The 14,408-nt window shown below is 54.7% G+C and overlaps 1 protein-coding gene across 3 annotated transcripts in view; it reads left to right on the top strand.

Annotated features, from left to right (window-relative positions):
• The window catches only part of syne3 (spectrin repeat containing, nuclear envelope family member 3), a 125,249-nt gene that overhangs the window by 35,676 nt on the left and 75,165 nt on the right, over positions 1–14,408 (top strand). For all 3 annotated transcript variants that reach the window (XM_070871359.1, XM_070871358.1, XM_070871357.1), the window contains exon 9: positions 768–950. In XM_070871359.1, the coding sequence (XP_070727460.1) occupies positions 768–950 (183 nt within the window). The remainder of the gene's footprint in view (positions 1–767; positions 951–14,408) is intronic.

The raw sequence follows: 14,408 nt of genomic DNA, 5'->3' as shown, positions 1-14,408 counted from the left end.
GATGCTGATCACCGGTGAGGGGGATAGAGTGCTGCAGCTCCAGTGCAAGTGATGTGGGGAGACTGACCGGGGGGGCAGGGCTTGCGTTGGGGGGTGGGGGAGAGACTGCGATCGCGGAGGCTGGTGAAGATAACACGGTGCAATGATCAGGACAAAAACAAAATACTGCGGATGCTGGAATCTGAAATAAAAAGCGAGAATGCTGGAAATGTCAGCGGCTCAGGCAGCGTCTGTGGAACGAGACAGAGTTCGTGTTTCAGGTCGATGACCCTTCGCCAGAACTGACACCAGTTCGAGATGTAACCGCTTTTAATCAAGAGCAGAGACAGGGAAAGGGGGGAGGGGAGGGGAAGGTCTGAGATCGGATGGGGGAACAGGAGAGATTCAATGACCAAGGGTGACAGTGCGAGGTGAAAGGAGATGGTAATGGGACAAGTGAGGGAACAGAAGGTGGGTCTGGAGGAGGTGGACATCAGAATAGCAGAATCTTCAACAGCTGCCTTCTGGAACAAATGGGGATCGAGGGCCATAACGTGTTACATCTCTAACATTGTCCAGTTCTGATAGTTACCGACCTGAAAGGTTAACTCTGTTTCTCTCCACGGATGACCTGCTGAGTATTTCCAGCATTTCCACTTTGATTTGTGTGTGTGTTAGCACTGTCGCTGACCTCGATACAGCAAGAGCCGGAGGTGCTGATCGTGGCAGCAGTTTGCCTTGTGCCGTGTCACACGACCTGAATGCTGGCCTTTGATTCTCTCTCTCAGGACCACCTGGCTCACAGCAGCCGGCTGGACGTCCAACTCGACAGATTTCAGGGACTCGAGGGGATGTTGAGCAGTATCTTCAGCGAAGAACAAAGTGCAGCGTTGGGGTGTGAGCTGAGGGAGGCTGTGCAGCAACACGGGTTCCTCAGCGACAGCCTGCGACAGAGGAGGAAGCAGCTTCAGGTATCGACACCATCACTGCCGCCGCTAGTGAGCAGCTACAGCGCGGCACTCCCCAGTGACCGGGGCTCGGGGGGGGGCACTCCCCAGTGACCGGGGCTCGGGGGGGGGGGGGCACTCCCCAGTGACCGGGGCTCGGGGGGTGAGGCACTCCCCAGTGACCGGGGCTCGGGGGGTGAGGCACTCCCCAGTGACCGGGGCTCGGGGGGCGCGGCACTCCCCAGTGACCGGGGCTCGGGGAGGGGGGCAGGGCACTCCCTAGTGACCGGGGCTCGGGGGGGGGGGCACTCCCCAGTGACCGGGGCTCGGGGGGGGGGGCAGGGCACTCCCTAGTGACCGGGGCTCGGGGGGGCGGGGCACTCTCCAGTGACCGGGGCTCGGGGGGCGCGGCACTCCCCAGTGACCGGGGCTCGGGGGGTGAGGCACTCCCCAGTGACCGGGGCTCGGGGGGGGGGCAGGGCACTCCCCAGTGACCGGGGCTCGGGGGGGAGGCACTCTCCAGTGACCGGGACTCGGGGTGTGAGGCACTCCCCAGTGACCGGGGCTCGGGGGGTGAGGCACTCCCCAGTGACCGGGGCTCGGGGGGGGCGGGGCACTCCCCAGTGACCGGGGCTCGGGGGGGCGGGGCACTCTCCAGTGACCGGGGCTCGGGGGGTGAGGCACTCCCCAGTGACCGGGGCTCGGGGGGGGGGCAGGGCACTCCCCAGTGACCGGGGCTCGGGGGGTGAGGCACTCCCCAGTGACCGGGGCTCGGGGGGCGGGGCACTCCCCAGTGACCGGGGCTCGGGGGGTGAGGCACTCCCCAGTGACCGGGGCTCGGGGGGTGAGGCACTCCCCAGTGACCGGGGCTCGGGGGGCGGGGCACTCCCCAGTGACCGGGGCTCGGGGGGCGGGGCACTCCCCAGTAACCGGGGCTGGGGTGGGGGGGGCACTCCCCAGTGACCGGGGGGCGGGGCACTCCCCAGTGACCGGGGGGCGGGGCACTCCCCAGTGACCGGGGCTCGGGGTGTGGGGCACTCCCCAGTAACCGGGGCTCGGGGGGGGGGGGGGGCGGGGCACTCCCCAGTGACCGGGGGGCGGGGCACTCCCCAGTGACCGGGGGGCGGGGCACTCCCCAGTGACCGGGGCTCGGGGTGTGGGGCACTCCCCAGTAACCGGGGCTCGGGGGGGGGGGGGGCGGGGCACTCCCCAGTGACCGGGGCTCGGGGGGCGGGGCACTCCCCAGTGACCGGGGCTCGGGAGGTGAGGCACTCCCCAGTGACCGGGGCTCGGGGGGTGAGGCACTCCCCAGTGACCGGGGCTCGGGGGGCGAGGCACTCCCCAGTGACCGGGGCTCGGGGGGTGAGGCACTCCCCAGTGACCGGGGCTCGGGGGGGCGGGGCACTCCCCAGTGACCGGGGCTCGGGGGGTGAGGCACTCCCCAGTGACCGGGGCTCGGGGGGTGAGGCACTCCCCAGTGACCGGGGCTTGGGGGGGCGGGGCACTCCCCAGTGACCGGGGCTCGGGGTGTGAGGCACTCCCCAGTGACCGGGGCTCGGGGGGTGAGGCACTCCCCAGTGACCGGGGCTCGGGGGGGGCAGGGCACTCCCCAGTGACCGGGGCTCGGGGGGTGAGGCACTCCCCATTGACCGGGGCTCAGGGGGGGGGCGTGACATTCCCCAGTGACCGGGGCTCGGGGGCTGAGGCACTCCCCAGTGACCGGGGCTCGGGGGGGGCGGGGCACTCCCCAGTGACCGGGGCTCGGGGGGTGAGGCACTCCCCAGTGACCGGGGCTCGGGGGGTGAGGCACTCCCCAGTGACCGGGGCTCGGGGGGGGCGGGGCACTCCCCAGTAACCGGGGCTCGGGGGGGGGGGCGGGGCACTCCCCAGTGACCGGGGGACGGGGCACTCCCCAGTGACCGGGGCACGGGGGGCGGGGCACTCCCCAGTGACCGGGGCTCGGGGGGCGAGGCACTCCCCAGTGACCGGGGCTCGGGGGGGGCCAGTGACCGGGGCTCGGGGGGTGAGGCACTCCCCAGTGACCGGGGTTCGGGGGGTGAGGCACTGCCCAGTGACCGGGGCTCGGGGGGTGAGGCACTCCCCAGTGACCGGGGCTCGGGGGGTGAGGCACTCCCCAGTGACCGGGGCTCGGGGGGGTGAGGCACTCCCCAGTGACCGGGGCTCGGGGGGGTGAGGCACTCCCCAGTGACCGGGGCTCGGGGGGTGAGGCACTCCCCAGTGATCGGGGCTCGGGGGGTGAGGCACTCCACAGTGACCGGGGCTCGGGGGGCGGGGCACTCCCCAGTGACCGGGGTTCGGGGGGTGAGGCACTCCCCAGTGACCGGGGCTCGGGGGGTGAGGCACTCCCCAGTGACCGGGGCTCGGGGGGTGGGGCACTCCCCAGTGACCGGGGCTCAGGGGGTGAGGCACTCCCCAGTGACCGGGGCTCGGGGGGGGCGGGGCACTTCCCAGTAACCGGGGCTCGGGGGGGGCGGGGCACTCCCCAGTGACCGGGGCTCGGGGGGGGCGGGGCACTCCCCAGTGACCGGGGCTCGGGGGCAGGGCACTCCCCAGTGACCGGGGCTCGGGGGGCGGGGCACTCCCCAGTGACCGGGGCTCGGGGGGTGAGGCACTCCCCAGTGACTGGGGTTCGGGGGGTGAGGCACTCCCCAGTGACCGGGGCTCGGGGGGTGAGGCACTCCCCAGTGACCGGGGTTCGGGGGGTGAGGCACTCCCCAGTGACCGGGGCTCGGGGGCAGGGCACTCCCCAGTGACCGGGGCTCGGGGGGCGGGGCACTCCCCAGTGACCGGGGCTCGGGGGGTGAGGCACTCCCCAGTGACCGGGGTTCGGGGGGTGAGGCACTCCCCAGTGACCGGGGCTCGGGGGGTGAGGCACTCCCCAGTGACCGGGGTTCGGGGGGTGAGGCACTCCCCAGTGACCGGGGCTCGGGGGCAGGGCACTCCCCAGTGACCGGGGCTCGGGGGGCGGGGCACTCCCCAGTGACCGGGGCTCGGGGGGCGGGGCACTCCCCAGTAACCGGGGCTCGGGGGGGGTGAGGCACTCCCCAGTGACCGGGGCTCAGGGGGTGAGGCACTCCCCAGTGACCGGGGCTCGGGGGGGGCGGGGCACTCCCCAGTAACCGGGGCTCGGGGGGGGCGGGGCACTCCCCAGTGACCGGGGCTCGGGGGGGGCCAGTGACCGGGGTTCGGGGGGTGAGGCACTCCCCAGTGACCGGGGTTCGGGGGGTGAGGCACTCCCCAGTGACCGGGGCTCGGGGGGTGAGGCACTCCCCAGTGACCGGGGCTCGGGGGGGGCCAGTGACCGGGGTTCGGGGGGTGAGGCACTCCCCAGTGACCGGGGTTCGGGGGGTGAGGCACTCCCCAGTGACCGGGGCTCGGGGGGTGAGGCACTCCCCAGTGACCGGGGCTCGGGGGGGGCCAGTGACCGGGGTTCGGGGGGTGAGGCACTCCTCAGTGACCGGGGCTCGGGGGGGGTGAGGCACTCCCCAGTGACCGGGGCTCGGGGGGTGAGGCACTCCCCAGTAACCGGGGCTCGGGGGGGGTGAGGCACTCCCCAGTGACCGGGGCTCAGGGGGTGAGGCACTCCCCAGTGACCGGGGCTCGGGACGGTTCGGCTCATGGAGGGGCTCGGGACTCCCCATTGGCCGGGGCTCAGGGGTGCGGCTTATTGAGGGACTCGGGTCAGGGTGCGGCTTATTGAGGAGCTCTGACACGGTGCGGCTTATTGAGGAGCTCTGTCAGGGTGTGTCTTATTGAGGGGCTCAGGAGATTCTGGCAATGGTTGAAGGGAGATGTTTGTGACAAAGTTTTACCACCTGCTGCTGAAACCCCATCCATGCCATTGTCACCTCCGAACTCGACTATTGCCCGCTCTCCAGGCCAGTCTCCAGCCGCCATTTGGCCCATCATGCCGCTCTGAAAGAGCTATCCAATCACTCCTATTCTCCATCTCTTTCCCCAAAGCCCTGCAAACTTCCCCCCCTTCATGTATTTATCAAATTCCCTTTTAAACCTTCATTAAATCTCTCCTTAACCATCTCTGCTCCAAGGAGAACCCCCCCAGCTTCTCCATTCTCCAAGTAACTGAAGTCCCTCACCCCGGTCCCAGTCTCGTAAACCTGCCTAAAGTGTGGTGCCCAGAATGGGACACAATACTCCAGCTGGGGCCGAACCATTGTCTTATAAAGTTTTTGCATAACTTCCTTGCTGTTGTACTCTTGTTCCTCTATTAATAAAGTCAAGGATTCCATTTGCTTTTTTCAGTCCTCCCAATTTATCCTGCCACCATCAAACACCTGTGTACATACACCCAGGTCTCTCTTGTCCCATACCCACTTTACAATTGGTCCCTGCGATCGAGACTGCTGCCCATCTTTTCCACAACTCCATGTTTGAAGCCCTCCAGTCAGGTTTCCACCCTGAACTAAAACGGCTCTCATCAAAGTCACAAATGACGACCTTTGTGAGTGTGACAAAGGTAAACTGTCCCTCCTCGTCCTTCTCGACCGGTCTGCAGCCTTTGACACAGTGACCACTCCATCCTCCTCCAACACCTCTCCCCCATGGTCCAGCTGGGTGGCCAGAGAATCACCTGCAATGGCTTCTCTTCCCTCAAGGATCTATTCTTGGCCCCCTCCTATTTCTCATCGACATGTTGTCCCTCAGTGACATCATCCAAAAACACCAGTTTCCACACTTAGGCTGATGACACTCAGCTCTACCTCTCCACCATTTCTCTCCACCCCTCCACGGTCTCTGAATTGTCAGACTGCTTGTCCCACATTCAGTACATGCCTTCAGCTGCCTTGGCCCAAAAACTGAATCAGCACAGAAAGAGGCTCATCGTGTCTACGCCGGCCAACAAGAAACTATCCAGCCTAATCCCACTTTCCAGCTCGAGGTCCGTAGCCCTGTAGGTTACGGCACTTCAGGTGCTCATCCAAGTATTTTTTAAATGTGGTGAGGGTTTCTGTCTCTACCACCCTTTCAGGCAGCGAGTTCCAGACCCCCACCACCCTCTGGGTGAAGAAATTGCCCCTCAAATCCCCTCTAAACCTTCTACCAGTTACTTTAAATTTATGCCCCCTGATTGTTGACCCCTCTGCTAAGGGAAATAGGCCCTTTCTATCCACTCTATCCAGGCCCCTCATAATTGTATGCACCTCATTGAGGTCTCCCCTCAGCCTCCTCTGTTCCAAGGAAAATAAACCCAGCCTATCCAATCTGTTCTTACAGCTGATATTCTCCACTCCCGGCAACATCCTCATAAATCTCTTCTGCACCCTCTCCAGTGCAATCACATCTTTCCTGTAATGTGGTGACCAGAACTGCACGCAGTACTCCAGCTGTGGCCTAACCAGTGTTTTATACAGTTCAAGGACAACCCCCCTGCTCTTGTATTCTATTCCTCAGCCAATAAAGGCAAGTATTCCGTATGCCTTCTTAACCACCTTATCCACCTGGCCTGCTATACTTTCAGGGATCTCTGGACCTGCACTCCAAGGTCCCTCTGTTCCTCTACACTTCTCAGTATCCGACTATTTAATGTGTATTCTCTTTCCGTGTTAGCCCTCCCCAAATACATTACCTCACACTTCTCCGGATTCAATTCCATTTGCCACTGTTCTGCCCACCTGATCAGGGACCCAGTACTGAACCCTGTGGAACCCCACTGGATAGAGCCTTCCTGTCACAAATACACCCATCAACCATTACCCTTTGCTTCCTGCCTCTGAGCCAATTTTGGATCCAACTTGTCACTTTGCCCTGGATCCCATGGGCTTTTACTTTCATAGCCAGTCTAACATGTGGGACCTTATAAAAGCCTTGCTAAAATCCATATACACTACATCGTACTCACTGCCCTCATCGACCCTCCTGGTTACCTCCTCGAAAAATTCAATCAGGTTAGTCAGACACGACCTTCCCTTAACGAATCCGCGCTGACTGACGTTGATTAATCCATATCTTTATAAATCTAGATTTATCCGGTCCTTCAGGATTTTTTCCAATATTTTTCCCACCACTGCGTTTAGGCTGACAGGCCTGTAATTACTCGGCCTATCCCTTTCTCCCTTAAATAAAGGTACTACATTAGCCATCCTCCAGTCCTCTGGTGCCACACCTGAAGCCAGAGAGGATTGGAAAATGATGGTCAGAGCCTCTGCTATTTCCTCCTTTACTTCGCTTAACAGCCTGGGATACATTTTATCTGGGCCTGGGACTTATCCACTTTCAAACCTCTTAATACTTCCTCTCTCACTATGTTTATTTCATCTAATATTTCACATTCCTGCTCCTCAATAGCAGTATGTGCATCGCCCCTCTCTTTTGTGAAAACAGACGCAAAGTATTCATTAAGAACCATACCAACATCTTCCGCCTCCACACACAGATTATCCTTATGGTCTCTAATAGGCCCTACCCTTTCTTTAGTTATCCTCTTAATATATTTAAAAACATCTTTGGGAATTCCTTGATTTTACTCGTGACGAATTTTTCATGCTCTCTCTTTGCTTTCCTAATATCCTTTTTAATTTCACCCCGTGACTTTCTATACACCTCCAGAGATTCTACAGTATTTAGTCGTATATGACATAAGCGTCCCCTTTTTTCTTATCCTCCCCTGTAAGTCCCTAGACATCCAGGGGGCTCTAGAATTGCTATTCCCATCCTTTTTTTTTTTTTAAGGACACATGTTTGGCCTGAGCCCTCCGGATCTCCTCCTTGAATGCCTCCCACTGTTCCGACACTGATTTACCCACAAGTAGCTGTTTCCAGTCCATAATGGCCAAAACATCTCTCGGCTTAGCAAAGTTAGCTTTTCCCTAATTTAGAACTTTTATTCCTGGTCTATCCTTGTTCTTTTCCATAACTACCCTAAATCTGACTGAATTCTGATCACTAGCACCCAAGTGCTCTCCCACTGATACCCCTTCCACCTGCCCAGCTTTATTCCCCAAAACTAAATCCAGAACCGCCCCTTCCCCTGTTGGGCTTGCTACATACTGACTAAAAAAGTTCTCTTGAATGCATTTGAGGAATTCCGCACCCTCAATACCCGTCACACTATATTTGTCCCAATCAATATTAGGATAGTTAAAATCCCCTACTATTACTACCCTATGGTTTTTTGGATTTCACAGAAATGTCCCGACATATTTGCCCTTCTATCTCCCTCCCACTGTTTGGGGGTCTATAATACACACCCAGTAGTGTGATCGCCCCTTTTTTATTTTTCAGTCCGACCCATATGGCCTCATTTGATGATCCTCTAACATATCATCCCTCCTCACAGCGGTGACAGTTTCTTTAATCAATACCGCGACACCCCCTCCCTTTTTACCCCCCCCCTCTGTCCCGTCTGAAAACCCTGTAACCAGGAATGTTGATCTGCCAAACCTGCCCCTCTTTTAGCCATGTCTCAGTATTAGCTATAATGTCATACTCCCAAGAGTCTACCTGTGCTCTCAGCTCATCCGTCTTATTCGCTATACTCCTTACATTGAAGTATTTATCATTTAGTACAGCCAGACCTCCTTGTTGCCTACTTTCTAACCCTTGTGTGTCCACTCTTCTTCAAATTCACTTCCTACATTTTTGCTTTCTAATTCCAGCTTTACTCCCCTCCCTGCTGAATCTATTCTCAGGTTCCCATCCCCCTGCCAAGCTCGTTTAAACACTCCCCATCAGCACTAGCAAACCCCACCCCCGCGGGATTATTGGTCCCGGCGCTGTTGAGGTACAACCCGCCCTGGCATTCCCGCCCGAAACCTCTCTACCTCTCTCCTCCTTTGAGATGCTCCTTAAAACCGACCTCTTTGACCAAGCTATTGATCACCTGACCTAATATTTCATCACTTGGCTCGGTGTCACATTTTGTTGAAGCCTCCTGTGAAGCTCCTTGGGGCGCCTTACTACGTTAAATGCACTATAGAAATTAAAGTTGTTTGGTTTGATCGCCTGAGGAATTTTCCTGTTTTTTCTAACTCTTTCTCCCGCGCACCCCATTGGCTTATGGTTTATTGCCTCTCCCAGGAGATGACTTGAGGGGGTAGAGAGGGTTTAGTCGTAGTACTCCCAGTCCTGAGTGGTCTTTGCCTGCCCGGCATTTTCGTACGTTGAGATTCGATGCAGAGAAGTGCATGGTCTTCGAGATTGTCATGAATGAATGGTGAGAGACTGGCTGTGGTGGTCGATCCAACACTAACCATGTGCAGCCATTGCAGAGTGGAACTCGGCGAGCAAACCGAATGCTGAGCGATATTGTCCGCTCAGCAGAGTCCAAGTCTAGGGCTGTGTTCAACTCTTGAGGCACAAGGAAACATGCAAGTGGCACAGGGAAAGGTCATCTCCCAAACCCGCGACCTCTACCACCTAGCAGGCGCATGGGAACACCACCACCTCCACGTTCCCCTCCCAAGTTGCACACCATTCTGACTTGGAAATACATTGCCGTTCCTTCATGGTCTCTGGGTCAGAATCCTGAAGCACCCGGACTTTGTGGGATAATCAGTGTAGGGGTACAAAAAAAGGCTTCTCTCTTTCTAAGGTGGACTAACTGATCTCGATAATCGACACCTGCCCGTCTGTTGGGGGAAAAGGGGCTTCTCTCCCTCGGGGTGGACTAACTGATATAGTTAATCCACACCTGCCCGTCTGTTGGGGGAAAAGGGGCCTCTCTCCCTCGGGGTGTGCTAACTGATATAGTTAATCCACACCTCGCCCAGCTCCCACTGTATAACCACCACGGAAGTAAACAAACAAAACCTCAGGTTTACTGGTTTTATTACCAGCAATGCACGGGAAGGTTCAGCCTAAAACCTCGGAAGTACAAGAGGTTTCAACTACAATTTGTACAGGTTTTGGAGAAGAGCACCCTCTGACAAAATCCTCGCTGGGTCTAATTCTATCAGCGAAGTTACATTGATGTGTCGACTCTTATCAAACTGTCCCTGAGTGGTATATACAATTGCCCACCTTCTGTGGTGTTGGTCCATCACTTGCCCTTTGCCGCAGTATAATAGGCGCCTAAACTGGCTTCCTTATCTCTTCCTCAGGGACTTCTGATCAACAACTGCTGATTTTACTGTTTAAGTATTACAGAGGTTACGGATTCAGTTTATTGCATTATACATTTGTGCTATACCTACATAAGCTAGTGTTACATACATAGGCAATTATACAGACCCTCCTGATACTGATAAGTTCACTACCTTCAGCATAATTCTGACCATCTATTTGCAACTTTTACAGTTTATCCCTTACAATTCCCCCCTTAATGGCCCTTGGCTATATGCCCTAGATAGGCCATTTCCCAATTGATCCCTCATGGGTGAGCTTCCAGGGTTGCCCTTTCGCTTGGGTAGCACTACTTCCCGAGCTGCAGGATCTTCCTGTTGGCTTTCCCATCAAGGTTATACTAAGTAAGTCCTTTCTGCCAGACTCTCTGATTTCCCTTTATTCAATGTTTAACTATAGTACGGGCCAGGGCCTGCCTCTTACGTCGGTTACACCTTTTTACAGGATAGTACTAGCAAGGTGAGGTCCCTTGCACTACAACCAGTACATTGAGTCCAGGATAGTTCGTGTATAAGTCCTTTCTAGCCAACATTTTCTCGGTGTTTGAATTATGCCCCGCCTGGAGTATCCTCTGTTTCTTCTATCTTTCCCCCACTGGGGGTATTCTGTATCCTGCCGAATTCCTGCTCCCCCTGGGGTACCCTCGATGTCCCATTCAGTCGCATTTGTTCCTCTTTCACTTCCAGTTTTCCTTGCGGCCCAATGGCCTTCACATAACCTCCTCAGGTAATGTCCATCATCGTCCCATCGATCGTTCCTCCCTTAGCTCAGGGGTTATAATAAACCCCTTTATATCTGTCTCCTCAAGCGGAGTAAAGCAGAATCAATCTCCATAATGGTGCATGAGGTGTTCCTTTCTTCATTTCCGTTGCTGTGGTGCTCACACATCAATCTCCATTTCCTCGTGGTACAGCGATAATTTAGTGGTCCTGTGTTAGGGGGGTGATACTCGAGGTGCACCCGTCCACGGTCATCTTTGGTCATTCGTAATGGATCACGACATAGAGCAACTTGGTTATTTTTATAACAATCACCTAAGCTGAGACTCTGAGTACTGTTGTTCTCTTCAGTTACATTCCTGGTTTGTCATGGTACCACACACGAGTTTGATTCCTTATTTCTCCTACATTGTTTGGTACAGAGGATCTCCCTTTGTCACATCATACTGTGGTATAGATAATACAAACCTATTATATTTAAATGTCCAGTTACACATCTGGCCTTTGGGACCCAAGCATGACTGTTTCTCCGCACCTCGCAGGTATGAGTCATGTTGTTGTCCCAAGGTCCAGTTGGTAAATACATCGAGTGTTATCCAATCCGGCACCTTTCCATTCTCAAGCTGCTCTCGGTTATGTTGTATACCATTGAGCAACCATGCTCCATATCCTGTACATACTAGTTCTGCCTGTATGCTTTTACTTAAGTTCCGTTCTGTTCTATTCATCAAATTTATAGTTCTGGCGTGGTCTCACAATGTGTGGGCCACTTGGAAGAATTCCCTTTCTGCGCCATTACCCAGTTGTGCCTGTATCTTTTCATTATCCTCATCCCTTTCCAGCAATTCCTGTAAGGTTCGTGTTAGAGCGTTAACTCGATTATCGATCGTGTGTAGGTCTATAGTGTTTACCACCGCGTACCCCTCTAGTATCCCTCTTTTTCCCGATTCCATTGATTACCTGACCCTCTTTCCACATTAAACTTCATAGTTTTTGATTCAGGGCCTTTAAGTGCTTACAGGGGGTCAGGTTTCTCTACAGGTTTATAGTGCTGCGGGTGGTTATAGTGTTTAAATTTAGGAATACAGTCATTATTCGCTAACGTACCCCGAAGTGTATCGTACCCTTGGTCTGCCTTACCAATCCCCCTTTTGCCCCAGCGTTCAGAGTTGGCCACGTTGGTGGTGGTCGGGGCCCTGGTACTGCTCACTGTTACTAAAGTAGTGGGTGGGGCCGTGTTGGTGGGTCTATCTCGGGAGATATCCCTCCACCACCATTCATAGATGTTGAGTGAAGTCTGCACCCCCTTCCCCCGGGGGCAGTATCTCTGTCCCTCCTGATTATAAAACACACCATGGACTTATTCCCACTAATTATTGGTCCCGTATTACTGGCCCATCCCCAATGTTGTTTCATTTCCTTGTTACGTTGTTTTATGCCCGTTATTTAAGTCTACTGTTGCTCCGTCCGTCACCATCAGTGTTTTTAATTCTTTATTAAACTAATGTTGCTCGAGTCCCTGTAATACAGGCCTTGCCGTCCCTCAGCCTGTTGTCCTTGATATGAGGCTGCATTACCCCACGTTGTTCCCACGAGCACTAGAGTCCTGCAAAAAACAATATTTCCCGCTGGTCACCGGTTAGTTAGTGACCATGCTTTTTTACCTGGGTCCAGTGTTTCCACTTACCGATACCCCTTATAACTACCATAACTTACCATTATTACCTGATCGGGTCCGGTCCATTGGGTGCCAGCCTGGATCTCTCTGGGGTAATCACCTGACTGCCTATTTGGGGTGTTTGGACCTTCTGTTCCTTAGTGTCATTCTCTCAGGCTTTGCTATTCTCGAGCCTGTGTCTTTAAATCATGTAACTGCTTACAGAGTTCCATTACAAATTTCTGTATCCTGTCTTTGTTTTAGTTCAAAAGGGTGTCAATCCTGTCATCTGACTACGGGTTGCCTTGAGCTTCATTAGTACTCGGGGTATCCTGTCTACACATCCCTTTCCAGTCTCTTTGATATGGGATATTTTTGCCTAATCCTTAGTAAAGCGCAGGCCTGTTTCATCACCTTCCCTGTGAAGTGGGTACCTTGGTTTAAGTTGACTGTCGTGGCATTATTTCTTCTGCTAGGATCCTGGCCACAATTTCTGCTGAACAATTTTGTAAACTGGTCTATTACTTCTAGGCAGTATGTCTTCTCTTTGTTGCTGGGTAACGGTCCAGTAAAATCTATCTGTAGGTTTCCCCAGCCAGTCTCAGAGCCTCAGTGAGAACCACTAATTCGGCCACTTGAGCTGATTGACCCCCTTGAACCGTCCTTCCCCTTTGACCTGTCCGCGGCTATCGGCCACGGCCCATCCGTGGTGTCCCATAGAGCGTCGAGACCCATCTACATATAGATCCATGTCTGCCCCCTCAAGCCTGACTACTTCCCTGGCCTTCTCCTGTCGGGCTACACTGATGTTCCTCTCCCTGTGTAATGATCCACCCTGCAGGGTGGTTACAGTTGTCTGTTATTGTTACCGTCCCGTTGGGGGGTAAGAGCATGCTTCACACCTAGCCCTTTGCTTGTTGGATAGCGCTTTTAGCCTTCCTGTGTTAAACAATGCTACTAAGGTATGCTGGGTATGTGTCCCGACATTACTCTGCCACTGGCCTATGCCTGTCCCCATGTAATGATCTTCACTGTGGTGGGTATAGATGTGGAAGGGCCTGTTCAGGTCGGGTAATCCCAGGGCTGCAGCACTTGTGAGAACTTGTTTTAACCTTACAACCACAATACCTGATCTTTCTGCAGTAGTTGAATAGCCCTGGTACCTGCCGGGCCCCTTTCACGGTTCCTGGCCGGCGCATTGATCGAATTGCTTCCTTTCTGTCCCTAGCCATCTGTCATGTATCCTAAATGTTACTGCGCTCCTTCCCACCTGCACCTTCCCAGGAATTATTTTTAATCCTGCGCTCTGTAGAGCTCCTCGCACTGTAATTAAAGCTAGGACGTGTTGTTGTTCTGTGCTGGAGGCAATAAGGATATCATCCACAGACTGCGAAAGGGAGCTTCTTTCTTTACCTGTTGTGGGCCTCGCCTTCCTGCACCTTCTCCGTTATTGCAGCTAAAACATCGGGCGAGCAGCGCAGGGGTGTGTCTTCTCCCCCTTCCTCTCGGCTGCTATTTTAGCGATCTTCTCCCTTTGTTCTGACTTTAACTCCTCGACATGTTCCGCCTATTCCAAAGTTTCACCGTAATCATCTCCTTTCTTAAATCCTAACTCAATGATCCTAACTCAATCATCTCCTTTCTTAAATCCTAACTCAATTATCCTAACTCAGTCATCTCCTTTCTTAAATCCTAACTCAATTATCCTAACTCAATCATCTCCTTTCTTAAATCCTAACTCAATTATCCTAACTCAATCATCTCCGATCTTAAATCCTAACTCAATTATCCTAACTCAGTCATCTCCTTTCTTAAATCCTAACTCAATTATCCTAACTCAATCATCTCCTTTCTTAAATCCTAACTCAATTATGCTTTTGATGTGCCTCCCTGAGTTTGTCTTTAAACATTTTCAAGAATGCTGTATCATTTTTGTCGGGGTCATCAGCCACTGAGTTGTTTTTGTATTCAATCCACATTCGTTCTCATACTCCCCTACCCTTT

The sequence above is a fragment of the Pristiophorus japonicus genome, unplaced genomic scaffold (genome assembly GCF_044704955.1).
Source record: "Pristiophorus japonicus isolate sPriJap1 unplaced genomic scaffold, sPriJap1.hap1 HAP1_SCAFFOLD_246, whole genome shotgun sequence".
Lineage (NCBI taxonomy): Eukaryota > Metazoa > Chordata > Chondrichthyes > Pristiophoridae > Pristiophorus > Pristiophorus japonicus.
The sequence above is the reverse complement of the archived record's forward strand: the minus strand, read 5'-3'. Positions and strand labels throughout refer to the sequence as shown.